This window comes from Lepidochelys kempii, chromosome 3 (genome assembly GCF_965140265.1).
Source record: "Lepidochelys kempii isolate rLepKem1 chromosome 3, rLepKem1.hap2, whole genome shotgun sequence".
NCBI classification, from domain to species: Eukaryota; Metazoa; Chordata; order Testudines; family Cheloniidae; genus Lepidochelys; species Lepidochelys kempii.
In genome coordinates, this window is record NC_133258.1 from 151,585,237 (window position 1) to 151,610,041 (window position 24,805).

Below are 24,805 nucleotides of genomic sequence, written 5' to 3' on the forward strand. Positions count from 1 at the left end.
CTGTAAATACACATATCTGATTGGTCTTTTTACATCACGTACAAGTTCAATTTATACCACCACTAAAAGTCTGACAATTATACACTTTTAAAGGGATTTCTGCAATCCTTGGTTGGTTAGAATCAGTATATTTTCACCTTGTGCCTTAATAGTAGAGATAGGTAAACCCTAGAGTATAGTATTAAGATACCTTGAAAGGATGCGTCTCTCCCTCTGTTCCTGCAATTATTTCTAATGTCTTTAAATAAAATAAATCATAAAACAGAATCCAGTGGATCTAGAGGAAGGATTTTGACTGCTGTATTTCATAATATCACAATTCCAAGCAAAGGAGGCCAGAATGCAGGAAGGTGGAAAAGAGCCAGTAGTATCAATAACATCATTTTTACTAGCTAGCTAGCTACTTTAATGGCCTTCATGTGTGCCTCTCACTGCAAGTTAAACAGAATCTAAGACCTTTGTTTAAAAAAATCCACCCCCCCAATCTCCTCACTGATTAGTGGAACAACTGGCTGATATTTCCCAGCTTCAGAAAACAAAATAGCCTGTTTCAAGAGGTTTCTCACTTGACCATTTTGCCGAATGCTGTAAGCAGTGGGATAAGTCCCCACGCATTAAAGAGAAAAATCTCATGAGGTACAAAGCTGTAGAGTATGCTCTGCTCATTTCTTCATTCTTTTTACCATTTGTCTCACAGAATGTCAGTGTGACAGGCGTCGGTCGGTCCTCCGAGCCCCTAGGGGCGATGGAGAGCAATGGTCTCCGTGGCAGGCCTCGGCCCCACCTCCCGGGCGTTGGGGAATTAGCGGGAAGGTGTGCCGGCTGGAGTCAGTAGCGCGCCCCTCAGGCAGTGGAGCACCGGCAAGAGTCAGTAGCGCGCCCCTCAGGCAGGGGAGCGCCGGCAAGAGTCAGTAGCGCGCCCCTCAGGCAGCGGGGCGCCGGCAAGATTCAACAGTGCGCCCCTCAGGCAGGGGAGCGCCGGCAAGAGTCAATAGTGCGCCCCTCAGGCAGGGGAGCGCCGGCAAGAGTCAATAGCACGCCCCTCAGGCAGGGGAGCGCCAGCAAGATTCAGTAGCGCACCCCTCAGGCAGGGGAGCGCCGGCAAGAGTCAGTAGCGTGCCCCTCAGGCAGGGGAGTGCCGGGGTAGGGGAACACAGGCCCACCCAACTCCACTGCGTTCCAGCCCAGGGCCCTGACAGTGGCGGGAGGTGAAGGTCCCGCCGCTGGGTCAGCGGGGCAGTCCACTCCTGCTGACCAAACACACCCACCCCACGGTGTAGTTCGGGTAGGAAGTAGCCCAGGGGCCGGTCTCTTAGGCGGGTCGCTCCGGTCCCTCCATCTCTTCCGAGTATTCCGCTGCGGGCAGCTCCTGTCCCTCCATCTCTTCCGAGTATTCCGCTGTGGGCAGCTCCGGTCCTTCCGTCTTGTCCAAGTATTCCGCGGTGAGCAGCTCCAGTCCCTCCATCTCGTCCGAATATTCCGCTGCGGGCCACTCGCTCTCCCCCTCGGTATCGGACTCACGCTGGCCCGGGCTGCAGTCAGGCCCCTCCAGGTCCTCTGGGTATTCAGCGGCCGGCAGCCCTGGCTGCCACAGGCCTTCCCCCCGGTCAGGCTCCTCCTTGCCCGGGGCTTCGCCTGGGTCAGCAGCAGGATCACGAGGGAGCAGCCAGCAGCCTGTGCCTGTCTCCCTCCCTGGTGCTCTCCTCACTGGGCAGAGGGCCCCGCCCTTTGTGCTTCCTGTCCCACCCTTCCCCTTCTGGGGATTGGCGGAAGCTTGGCCTGGCCCCGCCTACTCAGGCTCAGAAGGTGGCTCTTTACCCTCTGGTTCAGAGGGGAGCCACCCTGGCTCCCTACATACCCCACCCCTCAAATCCAGCTCCCGATCTTCGGAGCTGGCGTCCTCACCTTCTGCGAGGCGGGATAGGAAATCCGCATTGGCGTTGTCTCGTCCCGCCCAATGGTGGATCGTGAAGGCATAGAGCTGCAGAGCGAGATACCATCGCATCAGCCTGGCATTATTGTCCTTCATCTTATTGAGCCATTTCAGGGGTGCGTGATCTGTAACCAGTATAAAGGGGGCCCCGAGGAGGTAGTAGCGGAGAGCATCGACTGCCCACTTAATGGCTAGGGCTCTTTCTCCACAACGGAGTAGTTCCGTTCTCTGGGGAACAGCTTCCGACTGAGGTAAACAATCGGGTGTTCCTCCCCGTCCACCTCCTGCGAGAGGACCGCCCCAAGCCCAACGCCTGAGGCATCTGTCTGGACAATAAAGTCACGATAAAAGTCGGGGCTGAAGAGTATTGGATCGCTACACAGCCGTTCTTTGATGGTTCGAAAGGCCGTCTCGCACTCGTTGGACCAATGCACCCGGCGGGGACTGTCCTTGGTGAAGAGCTCCATTAGCGGGGCCGTAATGCTTGCGAAGTGGGGTACAAACTGCCGGTAATAACTAGCTAAGCCCAAAAATTGACGTACTTGCCTCTTCGTGGTCAGCACCGGACATTCCTGGAGTGCTTGGACCTTCCCGATGAGGGGGCGGACCTGTCCCCGGCCCAAGGTGTACCCCAGGTAAGTGGTTTCCTCCCGCCCGATTCGGCATTTTTTCGGGCTGGCCGTCAGCCCGGTGGCGCGGAGGTCCCGGAGGACTGCCGCTACTTGGTTAAGATGCTCTTCCCAGTTATTGCCACAGATGACCACATCGTCCAGGTAGGCCACCGCATATTTCGTGTGTGGTTGCAACACCCGGTCCATCAACCGCTGGAAGGTTGCCGGGGCCCCATGTAGGCCGAAAGGCATCCGGGTGAAATGGTATAACCCTGAAGGGGTGGCAAACGCGGTCTTCTCCTTGGACCTGGGATCCAAGGGGATCTGCCAGTACCCTTTGGTGAGATCTAAAGTGGTGATATAACAGGCCTCCCCGAGCCGGTCGAGGAGCTCATCGACGCGGGGCATCGGATAGGCATCAAATTTTGAGATGGCGTTGACCCTCCGGAAGTCAATGCAAAATCGCCGGCTCCCATCGGGCTTCGGTACGAGGACAACGGGGCTCCACCACTCACTCTGGGAGGGCTCAATAACACCCAGCTCCAACATCGCCTGGACTTCCTCCTCCACGGCCTCCCGCATTCGCCTCGGCAATGGCCGGGTTGTCTCTCGGACCACCACCCCGGGTTCCGTCTGGATCACATGGTAGGTGAGCGTAGTCCGCCCGGGTTTCGTGGTGAACGTCTTGGGGAACGCCCTCACTAAGCAGAGTGCCTGTTCTCACTGCTCGACGGTGAGTGTCTCTGCTACCTGGGGTTCACCATTATCCGACTCCTCGGGTGGTTGGGGCCCCAGTTCCGGTTTGGGGGGATATGGGGCCACTAGGAGCCCTTCCCGGTCCTGCCAAGGTTTTAAGAGGTTTACATGATAAATCTGCTTTTCCTTACGGCGACCAGGTTGCCAAATCTCATAAGTTACCGGCCCTACCTGGCGGAGGACCTCAATACGGACCCTGCCAGCGGGCAAAAAGCTTTGATTCCTCCGAGGGGAGCAGGAGAAGTACTTGGTCCCCTGGCCCGAATGATCAAGCCTGGGCGCCCCGATTGTAGTGTTGCTCCTGGGCTCTTTGGGCGGTGTTTAAGTTCTCCCTCACGAGCTTGCCCGCCCGCGCCAGCCGCCCCTGCAGTTGTAAGACATATTGCAAGAGATCCTGTGTTGTGGAAAGGTTGTGTTCCCAAGTCTCCCTCAAGAGGTCCAACACCCCGCGGGGTCGCCGCCCACAGAGGAGCTCGAACGGGGAGAACTTCATGGACGCCTGTGGGACTTCTCGAATCGCCAGTAATAAAGGAGGGAGCAGCTGGTCCCACTGGCGGAGATCCTGGGTGGGGAAACGCCGCAACATCCCCTTCAGGGTCCGGTTGAACCGCTCGACCAATCCGTCAGTCTGGGGATGGTAGACCGAGGTCTGCAATTTCTTAATCCCCAATAGGGCACATACCTGGCGGAACAGCTTAGATGTGAAGTTGGTCCCTTGATCAGCGAGTATCTCCCATGGGAGGCCCACCCTTGCGAAGATCTTCATGAGCTCCCGCAGTGATAGTGCAGGCAGTGATACTTCTTAAGGGGATGGCCTCCGGGAAGCAGGTGGCGTAGTCCATCAGGATGAGGATGTATTGATGGCCCGCCTTGCTTTTTGGGAAAGGCCCGACCAGTTCCATTGCTACCCGCTCAAATGGCACACCTACGACTGGTAACGGGACCAGGGGGGCCTTCCGTACCCCGGCCGGGGCTGCATGTTGGCAGTCCGGGCACGACGCACAATACTTCACCTCACGGTGGACCCTGGCCACAGTTTTTTCCTGACCTAAATGGCCGGCAGCCGGGATGTCATGTGCAAGCTTCAGGACAGCCCAACGATGGATGCGGGGGACCACGAGTTGGGTCCGGAACTCTTGGGTCTGGGGGGTCTCGGTCAAGGCGGTAGAGCTGCTCGTGGTTGAGTTCAAACCTGGGCCACTGGGTGGTGCGCTGCGCCTCCATGACCTCACCATCCACCCAGGCCAGCTGCTCGTAGGCAAACCGGAGCGTAGGATCCTCCCTTTGATCTCGGCTAAAGTCCACCAGGTCAGGAGGGGGACCCGCCATTTCCAGGCCCTCCTGCCCGGGGGTGGGGCCTGGTTCCGCTCCAGGGTTGGAGCTCAAGTCAAGTCCTGTCTTCTTCTCAGGCGGGGCTACCTCGAACGCCTCTTTGGTGGGTAGGGATTGGAGCACCTCGACGAAGTCTGGCCAGTCCCGGCCCAGGATCACTGGATAGGCGAGGGATGACGCCACCACCACATTCATTAACTGCATTACTCCATGCACCGTAATGGGGACCCGCACCGTGGGGTACGATTTTACATCTCCGTGGATGCACTGAATCCGTACTTCCCCGACGGTCTGCTGGGGTTCTGAGAAGAGCACCTGGTGGACAAGGGTCTGCACACAGCCCGAATCGACTAGACCCACCACAGGGACCGCGGCGACTTCCATGGGAGCTGTCAGTTTGGCCATGGAGGGCAGACGGGCCCATCGCTCCCCGCCGCACACCAGGCCAAAGTTGCAGTCCATTGCAGGACAGCCCCGTTGCAGATGCCCATACTCGCCACATCGGAAACAAGGTCCTACCTCTGTAGGGTGCCGGCCGCGTGGGGGCACCAGTGGGGCCGCAGAGTGGGCTGGGGCCTGGTGGTCGGGTTAAGCGTCCAGGGCCGGAGAGTGGTGTTGACTCGGGCCGTCGGGAAAACTCAGTCCTGCCGCCTTCTGGTCGTCGGGTACGGTGGGGTGCATTGGTTTGGGAGGTGGGCCCCCTCCGTTCAAGTTTCTGTGCACTGGGTCCAGGGTTTGGGGGGCGGGTGGCCGGTCCTATCGGGGCCTCAGCCTCGAGAAAGTCCTCCATAAGTGCGACGGCCGAGCTCAGACTTTGTGGCCGGTGCCTTAACACCCAAGTCCTCCCCTGGGGTGGGAGGATGTGCACGAATTGCTCGAGGATGACCTGTTCTGTCATCTCAGTTGCGGTTCGATGCTTGGGTTGGAGCCATCGGGTACCCGCGTTCTTCAGTTCCTGGGCCACCGCCCGGGGTCTGGCGCCCGGTGGGTAGACCTTTTCCCGAAACCGTCACCAAAAGGTTTCCGGGGAAATGTCGAAGGCATCCAAGATAGCCGCTTTCACTCAAGCATAAATGCGGGCCTCATCATCTGGGAGCCCCCGGTAAGCCTTCTGGGCTAGCCTCGTCAGATATGGGGCGAGGAGTGTCGCCCATTGGTCAGGCGCCCAACCAGCCACTGAGGCCACCCGCTCGAAGGTCACTAGGTAGGCTTCCGGGTCATCCTCAGGCCCAATCTTGGCCAGATGGATCAGTGGGGCGGGAGGGGTCGGGGTGGCTGCCCGCTCCGGTTGAGCGCCACCATGGCCCGACCACAGGGTTTCAAGCTGCTGGAAGCACTGGGTTTGTTGTTCCTGGTGCTGGGCCCCCAGGGTTTGGAGCAACTGCTGCTGGTGGGTACCCAGCTGTCGCACGAGTTGGTGCTGCTGCTGTTGCTGGCTCTCAGCCAGGAACTTGATAAGCCTTTCCATCTCCATCTATCCAGTCGGGGAGCTTCAGAGGCGCCCTCGAACTCACCCCTTTCGGCACGGGTTGGGATCGCCTGCCCGCATTCTCCACCACTTGTGACAGGCGTCGGTCGGTCCTCCGAGCCCCTAGGGGCGATGGAAAGCAATGGTCTTCGTGGCAGGCCTCGGCCCCACCTCCCGGGCGTTGGGGAATTAGCGGGAAGGTGTGCCGGCCGGAGTCAGTAGTGCACCCCTCAGGCAGGGGAGCGCCGGCAAGAGTCAATAGCACGCCCCTCAGGCAGGGGAGCACTGGCAAGAGTCAGTAGCGCGCCCCTCAGGCAGGGGAGCGCCGGCAAGAGTCAGTAGCCCGCCCCTCAGGCAAGGGAGTGCCGGGGTAGGGGAACGCAGGCCCACCCAACTCCACTGCATTCCAGCCCAGGGCCCTGACAATGGCGGGAGGCGAAGGTCCCACCGCTGGGTCAGCGGGGCAGTCCGCGCCCGCTGACCAAACACACCCACCCCACGGTGTAGTTCGGCCCCTGGGCTACTTCCTACCCGGTCTCTTAGGCGGTTCGCTCTGGTCCCTCCATCTCCTCCGGGTATTCCGCTGTGGGCAGCTCTGGTCCCTCCATCCCTTCCGAGTATTCCGCTGTGGGCAGCTCCGGTCCCTCCATCTCGTCCGAGTATTCCGCTGCGAGCCACTCGCTCTCCCCCTCGGTATCGGACTCACGCTGGCCCGGGCTGCAGTCAGGCCCCTCCAGGTCCTCTGGGTATTCAGCGGCCGGCAGCCCTGGTTGCCACAGGCCTTCCCCCCGGTCAGGCTCCTCCTTGCCCAAGACTTCGCCTGGGTCAGCAGCAGGATCACGAGGGAGCAGCCAGCAGCCTGTGTCTGTCTCCCTCCCTGGTGCTTTCCTCACTGGGCAGAGGGCCCCGCCCTTTGTGCTTCCTGTCCCACCCTTCCCCTTCCGGGGATTGGCGGAAGCTTGGCCTGGCCCCGCCCACTTAGGCTCAGAGGGTAGCTCTTTACCCTCTGGTTCGGAGGGGAGCCACCGTGGCTCCCTACAGTCAGCCTCATGGGCTAAGATGTACCCTGTTATTGTGGCATATACATGTTTTAAATGAAACTTTTGGAAAGAAGTACTGTATTCACTAGCAGAAATCCAAAACCAACTGAAGTTTAGCAACAGGCATAGTGTTTACTGGACTATGGAAACAATACTATGTATTAAAATAGACCTTCAGTCCTCTAGCAGGTGTGAGGGCTTGCATCTACAGTAAAATGAGCCTTTGAAAAAAAATCCAAGCTATAATTATTCCAACTTATTAACACAGCAACAACAAAATATATATACAGCAATAGTAATTTATTGATCAGTATGTTATTTTGCTGATTCTTTTACCCTTGGTGGGAGTTTTGGATTGTCCAAAGTGGATAAAAAGTAAAAACTCAGGGAGACATGTAGAAATAGTATGTAACAATGGTTTACAAAAGAAGCATAAACTGAAGTTGAAGAGACTCCTGGTGGGTCACAATATTGTAATAGCAACACAACATGAGAGGAAGTGTCTATAAATGGAACCACCAGATCTTTATATTGGTGAGAGGAGAGTCTCTTTCAAAACACTGTTGTTCTGGGGAACATGAGATAATTATGTAAGCTTGCTGCAAGGAGGGAACAAGGGGAGGAAGAAGAAAGGTAGCTGTGATATACTGTACCTCAAAATAATATCCTGTAACCCCCATATTCACTACTTGTATATGGTTATGGTATTTTGTTCAAAGAATGCCTTGTAAGGTATCATATGAAAGGTCACGATTTGCTGAAACTCTTTGTTCTATCAAAATATGTATATCATCATTGTATATGGAGTTATGAAAATTTACTATGTGGTTGTTATTGAAATATTTTAAGAGTCTGGGAGATGCCCACAACTAGCTCTCCAGTGGCAACAAAGGAGTGACCCACACCCAGATGGGTGTCAAGAGACCATCACCAGCCATTAACTAGCAGGGGAATTGTAAACAAGAGATTTAAAATTCAATAAGAGACAGTTGCTTGAGCTCCACACAATGGGGACTGCTTAACTCCATGACTTAGCAAGGCCTCAGGACATGTGATACTTGACTTCATGTTCGAGCCAGTATATTTACAGGCCCATGAGCTGAGGGTATAAAATAAGGGACAGTGACATCATGAGATGCCTCTCTCCTCTCCCACTTATTCTGAAGGCAACAAATACGTTTGGGAAGAAAAAGACTTTGAACTGGAGAGATTGGTCCCAGATTGAGAAAGGAATTCAGCCTGTGTACTAGGAATTGTCAGCTTGTGAGAAAAGCTGTTTGATTCAAATTTTACTTGGTCTGATAAAGTTTAGAATTTAGAATATGTATTTACTTTTTATTTCTTATGTAACTATTCCTGACCTCTATGCCAACTACTTATAATCACTTGACATCTATTTTTCTGTGGCTAATAAACTTATTTTAATATTTAAACTTAACCAGTAAGTTTGTCCTGAGTGCTTGGGGAATCTGATCAGATTACTAAAGCTGGTTCATGTCCACTATCCTTTGATCAAGTGGCAAACCAATTAATGAGCTTACATTGTTCAAGAGGAGGTCTTGAGCTGTGCAAAATGGTACATTTCTGGGGTGCAAGGCTGGGCCTGCGGGGAGTTTGCTGGTGTCTTCCTGCGCATAGTTCATGGGAGGCTGAGAGAGCATGCATGCAACTTTGAGCATGCCTTCACATGCTAATATCTGTTAGAGCAAAGCCTGAAGGGGCTGCTTGTCACTAGCAGAGCAGGGTGAGAGGTATCCTGATCTAGAGAGTAAAAGGGGACACAGTGGACCCACAGTCCAGGTTTTAACCCAGGGGTCTGTCATAGGACCACTGAATGTCAAGAAGCTTCATCATAATGGATGTCATCACCCCTTCCCCTCAGCCTGTTGAGACCCTGACATTTACCATCACATCATTTTTCTGGTCCTGAAAGAGATTCTGACCAAATCAGCTGAGAAAAGGAAATCAAATGACATCACCATTTCAACAGGATCAGCTGAATCACGAGTGATAGCTAGGATGTGAACCAAAGGTTCTTATTACTACTCCTCTCCCTAATTTGTAGGTTTCCATCACTACCTAATTCCTTTCTGTCTCTCTTTTTTATCTTCAATCTAATAAAAACTCATGCCAGCTAGGATGAAACTACCCTTGCACTCATTTGCTATAACCAACAAGGGATGCTAAAAACAATGCCTGAGTAACCTGGTAAAGGTCTGTCCAGCCTCAGAGTGGCTAATAAAACCAAATGCCATGCCTGTAATTTTCCAGCAACTATGTTTCTAGTTAAAAAAAAAAAAAGACAGATACAGAATCTACATCTTCTCACCTCTGCTATTCTTTTCTTTCTCCTTGTGAGTCAGTCTTTTTTAACAAAACAACAGTATTGAACTTCAGAAACTCAATACCACCTATGAATGACTTCCACTTTTCCCAACAAAGGTTTGAAATATCATCTGAAAAAGTACCAAGCAATGCATTTTCCCCTTAAAAGAGTCTCTATAGCAAAAGAAAATACAAATAAATTATATACGGCCTAGCATTGTTAGCACTGACACATTTTGTAGTCTTACTTTTAATGTAAATATGAAGGGTGGGGGAAGGATTTGAAAATTTTGAATTTGAATAAGAAGTTACCAACCTGAAAAGGCTGAGAAACACAGCAATAATACATGGTCCTGAAACTAAATGAGATAGGGATCAAGATTTCAAAAGCAACATACATGGCTAAGAATAAATAAATAAGTAAAAGACAGAGTTTCACACTCTGCTAATTTTACCTGTTCCAAGTAGTGTAATGACAGATTGATATATTTGGCCTCTGTCAGGAGTTGGCCTCCAACTCCAGTCTTTGCAACACGCTCTGAACCAGCCAGGTCTACTAAGTGTAGCTTGGAGCGTCGGATGGTTGCGGATCCTGGTTCCTTGCTTGAGATGTGAATGGTGAAGATGCAGTGGGAACGAGTTGAGGCTTGGTTCATTGGAGTCTGTGAAGAAAAGGTTACTAAATTTTGACTAAAAAAAATTGCAAAAAATAACTGCTTTAACACCAGGACTGATTAAACAAGATTTATTTATAAATCACTACACTGAGGTCACTGCAAAAATAAAGGCCCAGATTGTAACCCCCTAGAGCTCCTCTTTGTAAACTGTTAACACACATGAAAATTCCCACTGAAGTCACTGGGACTACTTATGCAAGTGGCTGCTCACCAATGGAAGTAAGATGCTCACAATCTGGTGTAAAATTTGGATAGTTATAACATGGATTCATTATATTAGAACAAATATGTCAAGCATTTACTTTAGTACCAAAATAAGTTTCATTATTAGTTTCATTAGCCATGATCTACAGTTAGCACATTCTAATTGAGAGAGAAAGAGCATTACAAATCACTTGGAAGGCTAATGAACCTAATTAACACATCTTGAAGGTCACAATAACGACAGCTGAGCTTACTTCTAAATGCTCCCTTTCATCAAAATTTTTGGAATGTAAAAACTCTCCGAAGCTTTACAAAATACCCCCTTTAATTTGGTTCTTTAGTATCCAATTTTTGAATCGGATATTAAAGAAACTAACACTTAGAAATGGAGTACTAACAGTTCTGGTAGAAGCGGAAGGTAAGAGGTTAGCCCTCACCATGAATGGGGTAAGGGGTGTCACATTATACTGGAAGACAACTTCTACCAATGATACAGTTAATTTGTGCAAAGACAGGTACATGTTTCTATAAACATTACCCATCAGTTATATTTTCAATACTCTTAGCCCTGGTCTACACTACGAGTTTAGGTCGAATTTAGCAGCGTTAGATCGATTTAACCCTGCAGCTGTCCACACGACAAAGCCATTTTTGTCGACTTAAAGGGCTCTTAAAATTGATTTATGTACTCCTCCCCGACGAGGGGATTAGGGCCGAAATCGACATGGCCAGATCGAATTTGGGGTAGTGTGGACGCAATTCAACGGTATTGGCCTCTGGGAGCTATCCCACAGTGCTCCACTGTGACCACTCTGGACAGCACTTTCAACTCAGATGCACTAGCCAGGTACACAGAAAAAGTGCCCCTACCACTACCCCACCCCTGTCTGTGGACATCTGCAAGGGGGAGTCTCACGCCACAGAAATAAGGATTTTGGGGACAAGGAAGATGATGATGCTGAGGAGGAGAAGGAGGATAACACACAACAGGCAAGTGGAGAAATCGTTCTCCCTGACAGCCAGGAACTGTTTATCACCTTGGAGCCAATACCCTCCCAACCCTCCCAAGGCAGGCTCCCAGACCATGAAGCCGGAGAAGGCACCCCTGGTGAGTGTACCTTTGTAAATATAATACATGGTTTAAAAGCTAGCGTGTTTAATCATTAATTTGCCCTGAAGATTTGGGATGTATTTGCGGCCAGTACTGCTACTGGAAAAGTCTGTTAACATGTCTGGGGATGGAGCAGAAATCCTCCAGGGACATTATTAAGGGGACATTCAGAGGTGGCCATTCCTGCTGGGCTGTTTGCCTGTGACTGAAAAAAAACATCCCCGCTTTTAGCCTGGCGGGGTGCAGGGGGCCCATTCACGCTGAGCTGTTCACGTTTGGCTGGCAGGGATCTTCCCTGATACTAGTCACGCGGTGGGAGGAGGGGTGAAGCGATCATCCCAGAGAATTGGGTGTGTGTGTGTGTGTGGGGGGGGCACGGGTTAGTTAGGTTTGTGCTGCATGTTAACCCGAAAACTGCAGCCCTCCTTTTAAATGGCCAACCAAACGGGTGCTTGGTATGGGAAAGGAGGGTGCTGCTGTTTGAAACCATTCCCACATGTTATGAAGGTTGAAGAAGCCGAAAGACTGTGGCTTACCATGGCTGCCTGCAAGCCGAATTCTGTTGCCCGGCCCTGCATGTGTGATCTCTCACACCAAACCAGCAGGCCCTCAATAAAAGAGGCAAAATGCGACCTTGTACCGAAAGCGCATGTGCTATGTAATGTTAACAGCTTGGTGCACCGTGCAAGAATCTACCCATTGTTCTCTAAAATGTGTCTCTTTAAATACTACTCTCCCTTTTTTTCCTCCCGCAGCTGCAAATGTTTCAGCGCTCCTCCTATCATGTCCGTCCCAGAGGCTAGCGCAGATAAGAAGGCGAAAAAAAGCACTCGTGATGAAATGTTCTCTGAGCTCATGCAGTCCTCCTGCACTGAAAGAGCTCAGCAGAATGCATGGAGGCAAACAATGGCAGAGTCCAGGAAAGCAGAAAATGAATGCAAGGACAGGAGGGACGAGCAAGATGAGAGGTTGCGGGAGCAAGAGAAGAGGTGGCAGCAATGTGATGAGAGGAGGTAGGATGCAATGCTGAGGTTACTGGGGGATCAAACTGATATGCTACAGTGTCTGGTGGAGCTGCAGGAAAGGTAGCAGGAGCAAAAACTGCCACTGCAGTCCCTGTGTAACCGCCCGCCCTCTTCCCCAAGTTCCATAGCCTCCTCAGCCAGACGCCCAATAACCTGGCGGGGGGGGGGCCCTCCGGGCACTCAACCACTCCACCCCAGAGGACTGCCCAAGCAACAGAAGCCTGGCATTCAATAAGTTTTGAAGTGCAGTGTGGCCTTGTTCTTCCCTCCTCCCCACATCTACCACCCCACCTGGTGCTTCCCTCCTCCCCCACCCCTCCCGGGCTACTTTGGCAGTTATCCCCCTATTTGTGTGATGAATTAATAAAGAATGCATGATTTTGAAACAACAATGACTTTATTGCCTCTGCGAGCGGTGATCGAAGTGGGAAGGGCAGTTGGCTTACTGGAAAGTAGAGTGAACCACGGGGGTGGGTTTTCATCAAGGAGAAACAAACAGAACTTGCACACTGTACCCTGGCCAGTCATGAAACTGCTTTCAAAGCTTCTCTGATGCGCAGCACTTCCTGCTGTGCTCTTCTAATTGCCCTGGTGTCTGGCTGCACGTATTCAGCGGCCAGGTGATTTGCCTCAACCTCCCACCCCACCATAAATGTCTCCCCCTAACTCTTACAGATATTGTGGAGCACACAGCAAGCAGCAATAACAATGGGCATATTGGTTTCGCTGAGGTCTAACCAAGTCAGTAAACTGCACCAGCGTGCTTTCAAACATCCAAAAGCACATTCTACCACCATTCTGCACTTGCTCAGCCTATAGTTGAACTGCTCCTTACTACTGTACAGGGTGCCTGTGTATGGCTTCATGAGCCATGGCATTAAGGGGTAGGCTGGGTCCCCAAGGATAACTATAGGCATTTCAACATCCCCAACAGTTGTTTTCTGGTCTGAGAAGTAAGTCCCTTCCTGCAGCTGTTCAAACAGACCAGAGTTCCTGAAGATGCGAGCACCATGTACCTTTCCCGCCCATCCCACGTTGATGTCGGTGAAATGTCCCTTGTGATCCACCAGTGCTTGCAGCACCATTGAAAAGAACCCCTTGCAGTTTATGTACTGGCTGCCAAGATGGTCCGGTCCCAAGATAGGGATATACGTTCTGTCTATCGCCCCACTACAGTTAGGCGATAGACCTATGACCTGCATATTTCCCAGAGTCACTACCCTTGATAGCAGCAGCTTAGTGATTGCATTGACTACTTGGATTACAGCAGCCTCCACAGTAGATTTGCCCACTCCAAACTGATTCCTGACTGACCGGTAACTGTCTGGCATTGCAAGCTTCCAGAGGACTATTGCCACTCACTTGTGAACTGTGAGGGCTGCTCTCATCTTGGTATTCTTGCACTTCAGGGCAGGGGAAAGCAAGTCACAAAGTTCCACAAATGTGCCCTTACGCATGCGAAAGTTTCTCAGCCACTGGGAATCATCCCAGAGCTGCAACACTATGTGGTACCACCAATCTGTGCTTGTTTCCTGGGCCCAGAATCAGCGTTCCACGGTATGAGCCTGTCCCATTGCCACTAGGATGTCCAAATTGCTGGGGCCCATATTTTGAGAGAAGTCTGTGTCCATGTCCTCATCACTCTCGTCACCGCGCTGCCGTCACCTCCTCGCCTGCTTTTGCAGGTTCTGGTTCTACACATACTGCAGGATAACGCGCGAGGTGTTTACAATGCTCATAACTGCCACGGTGATCTGAGCGGGCTCCATACTTGCCGTTGTATGGCGTCTGCAGGAGAGGAGAGTTGCAGCGGAAGCGGTGGCTGACGACAGATGCCACGAGAATAGATATTTATAGAGAATGACGAGAGAACCTGTGACGTGGATTCATGAGAGCAGGAGAGCAGAGTTTCCGTGGAAGCGGTGGATGACAACGTTAAGGACCATGCTAATTTCTCCAGGAAGAACACACGTACTGTGACGGGGCAAGGCCAGATGGCTATAGAAAAGTAGTGGGAGATAGATATATTAGCTCCAGGCTAAACAAATCCCTGGTACCAGGATAAGTGAAATGGCAGCTGCTCCAGGTCAATTAAGACACCTGGGGCCAATTAAGAATTTTCCAGAAGGCAGGGAGAAGGCTAGGTTGATTGGGACACCTGAAGCCAATCAGGAGCTGGCTGAAACTAGTTAAAATAAGGTGGGTGTGCATGTCAGGAGCTGTGGGAGGAAGTTGCACTGCTGGAGAGGCTGAGTAGTAGACACCATATCAGGCACAAGGAAGGAGGCCCTGAGGTAAGGGTGAAGTGGAGCTTGAGGAAGTGAGGGCTGCTGTGGGGGAAGTAGCCCAGGGAATTGTATGTCATGTTTCTAAAAGGTCAGGTACCATAGCTGATACTATTAGGGTCCCTGGGCTGGAGCCCAGTGCAGAGGGTGGGACCGGTCTTCTCCCCTGATTAATCACGGAGACTGGGAGACAACAGAGACTGTGCTAGGAAGGATAACTCCTCCTCAGCTCCCTCATTGGCTTATGATGAAAATGGCTCAGTAGACTGTGACCTTTGTCTCTAGAGAGAGAAGGGTTACGTGGAGGGTAACAGTGAGCCTCTGAGACAAGCGAAATCTGCCAGGAAACACAGGACCCACGGAGGCAAGGACAGAGTTTTGTCACAGTACCCAGGAGCCCTTGACAGACAACATGGAGAAATTCGCTACTGAGACAATAGCAGCAGAGCAGAGTTACAGCAGAAACGGTGGATGACGACGGTCCTACTGCACCGTCTGCTGAAAGCAGTATGGTGTCCGCACGGAAAAAAGGCGCAAAACAATTGTCTGCCATTGCTTTCACAGAGGGATGGGAGACTGACGACATGTACCCCAAACCACCCATGACAATGTTTTTGCCCCATCAGGCATTGGGAGCTTAACCCAGAATTCCAATGGGTGGTGGAGACTGCGGGAACTGTGGGATAGCTACCCACAGTGCACCGCTCGGTAAGTCGATGCTAGCCATGGTAGTGAGGACGCACTCTGCCAACTTAATGCGCTTAGTGTGGACATACGCAATCGACTGTATAAAATAGATTTCTAAAAATCAGCTTCTATAATATCGACCTAATTTCGTAGTGTAGACATACCCTTAGTTACCAAAAGTGTCCGACTTGGCAGATTCAGACAGGACTATAATTTGGACAAATCATTTTACAAAGGATGCAACTTCATAACTTAATATTTGGTATGGCAGTTGTAATCATTTCCCAACTACTGGCACACTGACATGCGGAACTGTATAGCCTAATTTTCCAAAGGAGCTGACCTCTGACTTTAGTGGAGTTACAGCTGCTCAGTACCTCTGAAAATCAGGATAGAAAACCTTATAACTAGAAATTTGACTATTGCTTACCTTCCCAAATGGTAAGATACCACTATTTGATCTGTTTGTTTTCTTATTGTATATTCACTAATATCCTTTTACATCTAAAAACACCTTCAAAGCTATTATTACAAACAGTAAGACTCATAAAATCATTGTCAAGAAGTATTATTATCTCAAGTTTATAGAATGTTAGTGAGACTAAAGTTCTGATATTTAAATAGGCTTTCATTTGGTGTTACCTGCAAATAACTGTAGGTGCAACTAAGTGCACATTGGTATATAACTATCTGATTTGTAGGCACAATACGGTAGTTAAACATAAAATTGCCTTTATTTGAGCTTGCAAGCTAAATCCACCTTCAATTATTTGTGACTGTGAAAAGGGAGGCCAAAACATTCCTGTGCTTTAACCCCTGGACTATGCTTCCTGTCTTTGATACAACTGGATGTTTATATTAAGGATTTAAAAAAAAATCAAAGCCATTGTCTTTGTGTATGGTTAAATTAACTATAATAGAGCACTAGTATTCTCCTTTGGTCCCACCTTTTAACAGGTGTTGACCCTGCTAAGAGATTTTAAATGAGTCTTGCTTGTTGCTGGTGGCGCTTGTTTACTCCACTGAGGACAAGGAAGGTGGGCATGGCTCTGAACAGAGAGACAATCTAGACTGAACACTCCTGTAAGTGGAACCATAGAAGCAGCCAGGCCTTGCAACAAGGCTTAGACTGGATTTTGTTTTATTTTGAGTTACTTAGGCCCAGATCCTCAAAGGGACGTAGGTGTCTAAAGCACAGATTACTGCCCCAGGCAGGTGTCTGGATGCTGTATAACGCCTGAGCCCCAGATGACCCTCAGACCGGGGCAGATAGGCAGTGCGCCACCTATCTTGCTTGCAGTGCCCAGTCAGGAGATGTGCTCAAAGCACGCCTAACTCCACACAAAAGTAGGAGGGGGAAGACAAAACCTTCTTTATAACCTTTAGCCCAGTGATTAGGGAACTCACCCAGGAGGTAGGCGACCCTATCAATTCCCCTCTCTGCCTGATGTGGAACAAAGATTTTAATTCAGGAAGTGTGGGGAGCTGAACTGGGGCCCCCACACCCTGAATGAGTTCCCTAACCATTGGGCTAAAGATTAGAAAGAAAATCACCACCTCCACCACTAGCTGTGTTTTATGTGGGGCCCATTCTGTTAGGCAGCCTCTGAGAGCCCTCATCAGATTGGGACTTTGGGACCCACAGGCGAGAGAGGTGGAGAATGCCTAGTCTGAGGCTTATGCTTGTGTTTAGGTGCCTGGATAACACGACCGAAGAAACTGTGTGCATATTCATGGGCAGATTTTTTGGCACATTGGAGACTTAGATACCCAGGGTTTTTAAGTGCCTGCATGGTTAAGCAGCAGCTTAACGGGGGTTTTGAGGATCTAAGTTTGGGAGTTAGGCACCTAAAATGGCAGTTGATATTCAAAAAGATCAGAAAAAATGTCATAGTAGTTTATACAAGCAAGATCTAAAGGAAACAGTACTTAAAAATGATTCATCTCAGTTGATGAAGTAACTTATTTGGGTATTAAAGAGTAGGAATGGTGCACAAATATTGTACCAGGGAGTTTCCACAGCAGAGTTCATGTCAGTACAACACATGGCACCATGGGGATCCACTCATGACTGGGTTGCAAATATTTAAAATGAATTAAAACGTAATAATGTATTTCTTTCTCATCTGGAGCCTCATTACAGTAGCTGTTTTTCAACACACAGAAAAACATATTTTTACTTATTTCAGAGTAGTAGCCATGTTAGTCTGTATCCACATAAAGAACAGGAGTATTCAACTTAATAAAGTCCAATGGTATTTAGAGTGTTATAAACACTTAAACAGATGGATATATATCAATATATATCTCTCTATATATAGATATCATTTTTCTAAACGGTGTGACTACAATGTGAAAAGTGAATATGTTAAATTGCACTTTCTTTATTTCACCAATTCTGTTTCTATGAAAACTGAAGAGTCAGATTCACTTATTTCAGTGAAAATAGTATGATTTTACTACTCACAGGTCTGGGAGCGAAGTGGATATTTTTCTGTCTCATACATTATCAACAGAATTATTAAGTAAGTTTCATTTGAGGGGCCACCACTAGAACTCCACTGTTTTCAGATTATATTCTCAGTAACACCTGTTTACCCCACTGAAGACAACAGGGTTACAGAGATATAACTAAGGGCATAATTTCTAGAGTATAGGATAGCATAGGTATAGCTAGGGAAGCATTTGGCCTACAGAGTCCCTATTGTTGATGGTGATGCACAAGCCACAAAGAAAAGAGCTTGACTTGCCATATCCCAGGCAGACTCTGTGGAGCTGGCAGTCAGAACTCCCCTCACAGTCTACTTACATATAAAGTGAGCAAATCTGATCTGGAAATCATTGACACTGTAAATGTGGAAACACCAAATACCATTTTTACAAAGTCACTTTTCAGAGTAGAATGGTGTTTTAACCAATACCGTTACTTTATAATATGATTATATTTCTACTTTGCAGTTCATATATATTCAGCTAAAGTGTTCCCACATACTGAAAACTCCTGCAGAGCTGGTGTAGGAAGTGTAAGCCAATAAAAATTTAAACTGTTAAATAGGATGTGATTATGGAATGTTAATTGCAACCATAATCCCACTCCTCCTCTTCACTCTCCTACTTCTACCACACACATAGATACTCATAGGCACAAAGCAAGAGAAACAAAAACGTAGTTGTCAACAAGTCCAGCCAAACAATAAGGCCCCTGTTCCTTTTTTTGCATCTTACTTAAGAAACTTCACTGAGTATTCAGCGTGCAGCTGTTCTGACAACTTGGAAATGAAAAAAAAACATTTTAGACAGGGTCTCAGTGCCTACTACAAAGATTCTGCTGGTGGCTTTCAAAGTTGATCTTGGTTTTGTTGGCAACACTCCTTCAATATATATATATATGAAGTCATTCTTTCAGATTAACTTTATGTGAAGGAGGGGAAAATATGGGAGGGGCCTGGCTCGGAGCAGATGGTTGCTATTGTGAAAGCTATATATAGAATAATAGATGAGCTACATGACTTGCAAAGAAATAATTCCTTCCAGGAATTCTGTGACATCATAAGCCACAAAACCAGAGCTCAAGTCCTCTATGATGTCATGTGAAAATACAAAGGAATTAATTGCAGGTCAAATGCCGATATCCAGCTGTGGCACTATAGTGTAGGGATCCAATACTGTTTATATCTTGTAAAAACATTTTTTAATAAGCATCTGCTTCTGCTCTGATGTTAGAAAATGGATACAAGAAATATTTCAGACACACATCCCCCAAAATTCTTATTACTATAGTGGTAGGAAAAATGTCTAACATTGTTTAAATTAAAACAAACCTATTTAGAATTTTTGTGACTGCAACCACTAAGTGTATTTCATCATTATGGTTGCAGGAACAAATACCATCTATAGAAATGTGGTTGACCAGAATAAAAGAATTAGAAGAAATGGAATGATGTACTGCCTGTATTAAATTAACAGAACTATTTGAGAAAAGATGGGCTATATGCAATGAATGGGTAAACAGAAATTATTGATGTAATGTTTATACCATTCTGTATACATACTGAAGTATTTCCCAAACTTTTGAAAGCTGAGCCCCCCTTCAGAAAAATGAAATCAATTGTGTCCCCCTGCAAATCCACCATGTGTTGTTAAAGGCATACCCACCTTAATTTATACATCTGCCATCTACCCCTCCACATCAGCTAGTCGTTCGTGCCCTCTCGCCCTATAGGAGCACTCCACACTTTGGGAAATGGCGACCTACTATAACTTGTCACTTACTCAATAAAATACATGTTTAAAGGGAATTAAGATTAGTTAAATGTGACATTGCCCACAATGTAAATCCCTCAAAGCAAGAAAAGGTCTAGTCAGAGTATGATTAAAAGGTGTCCCATAGTATGCATGTAGCATATTCACATTGCCCATGACAGACTCTACATCTTCACAAAACACTTCCTTCTACTTCCAACTTAATTTTCTTCACAGTGTAATGCAAAAGAGTTGGTCACTTACCTTATAGTAACTATGGTTCTTCAAGATGTGCTGTCCATACATAGTCCACTCAGTGCCCGTGCATCCCATGTGCTTGAGATCGGAATCTGGCCAGCGATGTTCCTGGGGCTGTGCCTATGCCTAATCAAGGTCATGAAGGGTGGTGCTGCGTCAACAACCACTTAGTTCCATTTAGAATCCAGGTGTTACAGGACCCCATAAAAGTATGGAATGAGGCCAGCTCATGGAATATATATGGACAACACATCTCAAAGAACCACAGTTGCTATCAGGTAAGTAACTGTTTCTTCTTCTTCAACTGCTTGTGCAAATATATTCCACTCTCGATGACTCACAGGCAGTGACCTGATGGAAGGAAGTAGGTGCTCAGAGTCTACTTAAAGATTGAAGTACAGCTCTGTCAAAAGAAGCATCAGATATAGGGACTTACCCCAAATAATAGTGTCTCATGAATGTAGAGACTGAACCACAAATAGCTGCCTTGCATATCTCTGAGATGGGTATGTTTCTCAACAAAGGTGCAGAAACTACCTGAGTCCTAGTGGACTGGGTCCTAATCTGCACTGAAGGATCTAAACTAGCTAGAATGTAACAAGTCTTGATGTAGCTAAACACCCATTCTGGAAGCCTCTGGGTAGAAATAGCTTAGCTCTTTGATCTGTCTGCAAACTAAACAAAGAGTTTTGAGGAGACTCTAAATGGTTTGGTCTTATATAGATAGAATGATAACGCACTAAGGACATCCAGAGTATGTAACCTAGACTCCCCTTGGTTAGAATGTGGTTCCAGGAAGAAAACTGGTAAATGGAACATTTCATTCAAATGATAGCACAGGCAAGAATTTGGTATTAGGAAGTAAGAGGAATAAAAACATTTTTTTTTAAAAGCAAAAGGTCACCTCTCCAACCCTTGCTTCCTTGGTGGTTCCAAGACTCTTTGGTGGTACTGGAGGCAGTTAGTCTCGATTCTCAAGATAATGCTGAAGGTCCAGTTCCATACTCCCTCTCAAAGGACTCCAGTGGTACCCAATTTGGGCCATGAAGTCTCCTTAAAGTGGGAGTAATGAGATTATTTAAATCTCTTTTTGCTGGGAACTCCTGAAGGGAGAGCTTCCCAGACGATCTAGCATTGCTACTTCAGTCCACTGCCACAGTAGTCATAGTAGACAAAAGCTTGTCGATCCAAAGTTTAATAGGGCACTTCTGGAGCAAGGTGGAGTTTGATCTGGGGGGAAGGGTATCTACCCTTCCTACCCTGGAGATGGGCTACATGGAGCAGCTTAAACAGAATTTTTTTCAGGCATGCCGCAATTGTCTTTTGAGTCATTTTGGAAACAAACTTCGAAACTGAATATTTATCAGGAATACGTCCCTCCCCTAACAAAAAAGGCATAGTATGGCCATCATTGAGAAACATGGGAACTTCACAGGAGGGTCAGTTCTTAAAATCTGGTGACTTAGAATTGGCCATAACAAAGTCACGGTATTGTGGGGGAAAATTCCCTTGAAAATTAAAACAGAATTGGATGAGGGACCAAAAATTATCAAGGAATAAACCTACCTTAACTATACTAATCCTAACTTGCACTAATATACACAAAAATATTTCCATACAGACTTAGAAAGTATGTTGCGAGATGGACACTTAGCAGTAAGAAGGAACTGAGAAGCGGTTGGGGCCACACCACCTTTTATGCCCTTGGTGAAGGCACAAGGAAACTCTAGGTGCATGCATGACCCCAAAAGACACTGCTTGTCAAAAGATTCCAATCTTGAATGCATGGGGCGCATGTCCACCAAGAGTGGAATATATATGGTAAGCACACAAATAACTGTAATTACAATTTGAGCATTAGCAAATATTCAGTGTTGACATATATGCACATATGTGTTTGTTGGGGAAGTATGAGGAAGTTTCTTGTTTTTATGTTTTGTTGAAAACAGAAAGAGTTCAGGTTTTTGGTCATTTTTTAGCCCTCATTCATAATTTCATCTGTTCCTCAGATATTAATGTGATTGTTTTCTCTCTTGTTTGATACTTTGCCTCCTCCCTTCGCCTCCTCCCTTTTGCTGGTATTCTGCATTTCTGTCAGCATCTAAGTATCATGCAATGCTATTGCTTAAAGATATGCTCCTTCTGCGGTGTATGTTTCTGAAATGGCACTGGAAGCTCAAACATTTTCAATTTCAGAAAGAAAACAAAGCTTCAATAGGCAATGGGGACTGGCTCAAGAGACTGAATCTTGGATTTGCTTCATCTAAAGTCATGCGCTGGTGGTCTAAAAGCTGTTGTGGTATATTACAGTAGAGCAACATATTTGAACTTTGCTGTCTTAATACAAATCAACAGCTTTTGCAGTTGTAAAATCAGCTGTGGGCACATGTTCTTCGTATAAAAGAAAACTGCTGAACTGGATTTCTCACACATCTTGTATAATCCAGCAAAAATTTGCTCTTTATACTTATACTTGCCATAATATACTTGCAAAATGAATTATCACTGAAATAAGATATCTGATTCACTGATGAAGGTTGGAACTGCACAGACTGCAATGTCTTACCATTCTTCAAATCACTATGCCAACCATAAAGCAAAAAGTGACTCCAGACCCTAGGGACCTAATTTACATTTTCACTACGGCTACTATACACCACTCTGTCAGTGGAAAGGAACCTTAAAGTGGATGTAAATATGGTTTTGATATAAATCAGAAATAGACCTTATGGGTAAAATTCTGGGTCTATTGACGCAATGAGAGTTTTGTCATTGACTTCAATGGACCCAGGATTTCACACTAGCAATGGATGTTTTTCATTATTAACAGGTTTCAGAGGAACAGCCGTGTTAGTCTGTATTCGCAAAAAGAAAAGGAGTACTTGTGGCACCTTAGAGACTAACCAATTTATTTGAGCATGAGCTTTCGTGAGCTGTAGCTCACGAAAGCTCATGCTCAAATAAATTGGTTAGTCTCTAAGGTGCCACAAGTACTCCTTTTCATTATTAAGAAATTGTTATTTTCTCCACAGTTAAAATAGAAAAGAAACCCATTTTATGCGGCAGCAACATATAACAAGGAATGCAGTTATACTGGCAATAGTGGTCTTACACAGTTGAAGGTGTAATTGCAACCTTACAATGAATTATTGTGAACAAATATAAGTAAACCTCGGCTACATGTTCATCAGTAAGAAAAGTCTAGGTAACGTCACTTATTTACCATTAAATATAGGAGATATACTTGAAGCTGCAGACTGAAAGGAGTCTTTCTAGGTATCTGACATGAAGATATCAGACCAAATATATTTTTCATTTGTTCCTGATTTTTAAAGCAATCCCTCACTTTGCTTTAAAAAAAATTACCTTGTCATACTTAATGTAGTAGTGCCCTCATTCAGAATAAGACTTAACAGTAAGACCATGATGCAAAATCTTTATTAATCCACTAGGAGACTATTATTCAACTTTACATTTATACAGCGCTCTTTATCCATAAAAATCATAAAACACTTTCAAGATTGTTCAATGCAGTATGTATGTAACAGTAATTGTTCTATTACTCACTGAAATGAAGTCATGGCTGTTTGACATGTGAATGCCATTCTGTGCCAGCCAAAGAGGAATTTAGGGAGGCAGAAAGTCATAACTCAGTTTGGAATGTGGCCAGTACAGGGATAACATGCCAATTCTTGCCAAAAGTGCCCTTTAATCTCAGATGATCATCAAGTGTCAGGGTCCAATATTTATGTCTCATTCAAAAGATGGTGCTCCCAACAGTGTAGTGGCCCAGAGGAGACTATTCACTGACAATAAAATTAGCTAGAAGAGGAATGAGTCTAACACGGATGTCACAAGTATGTCCCCACAGCCATCTTTAAATGTTTTAAAGCTTTATTTTCTATTGAAACAACATAAGTGAACGTTGCCAACCCCCTGCTGTTTACACCTCCCGCGTGGGTGCCTCAAACATGTTAAGTGATGGAACAATACTGTGTAAGTACTGTCTTCCAAATTCAAACAACTGAGAGTTAGAGTAATAAAACCATGTATTGAAACATTTCCTTCCTTATTAAAGTGGACTAACTTTTCATTTGAGAAAAACAAAAGTTGGATTTATTTGTAATTGCAGCGTTTAGGCATATTGATCTAATTTAACAAAATAAGAATTGAGATTTCTAAAACTTGTGCATGCTCTTGGAAGATTACTGACTTTATCTTAGCCTTTTTAAGTTTAGAGAAACACAAAATCCAATAAAGAACTACATAGACCAGTGGTGTCTAAACTTTTCAGCCTGAGGGCCACATGTATTATTTTAAAAAAGGTCTAGGAACAGCAATCAAAGAACTGCCAACCTTAAGAGTTTAGAAATTATTCAGCCATGCCTCCCCCTCCCAAGATGGAGAGGGGGAGGGATAGCTCAGTGGTTTGAGCATTGGCCTGCTAAACCTAGGGTTGTGAATTCAATCCTTGAGGGGGCCATTTAGGGATCTGGGGCAAAAATTGGGGATTGGTCCTGCTTTGAGCAGGGGGTTGGACTAGGTGATCTTCCAACCCTGATATTCTATGAAGATCATGATATTGGCTTAATTAAGAGTTATAAAAATAATAATTTTTTTTGCTTTTATATACTTTTATTTACCTTTTTAAAACCTTCACGTCATATTTAGGACATATTTTCAATCTTTCTTTTACAACCACATGGACTACAAAGAGGAGGTTACTCACCCTGTGCAGTAACTGACGTTCTTTGAGATGAGTGTCCCTGTGGGTGCTCCACTCTAGGTGTTGGTGCATCCCTGTGCCTTTGCTCTGAGATTTTTACAGCAGTACTCGCACCGGTCACGCAT

At 46.9% G+C, this 24,805-nt stretch overlaps 1 protein-coding gene across 1 annotated transcript in view; it reads right to left on the reverse strand.

The window, feature by feature from the left end:
* KIF6 (kinesin family member 6) overlaps window positions 1–24,805 on the reverse strand; it is a 286,955-nt gene that overhangs the window by 193,242 nt on the left and 68,908 nt on the right. Inside the window, exon 7 of the mRNA XM_073338562.1 lies at window positions 9,921–10,127. Coding sequence (XP_073194663.1) covers window positions 9,921–10,127 — 207 coding nt within the window. The remainder of the gene's footprint in view (window positions 1–9,920; window positions 10,128–24,805) is intronic.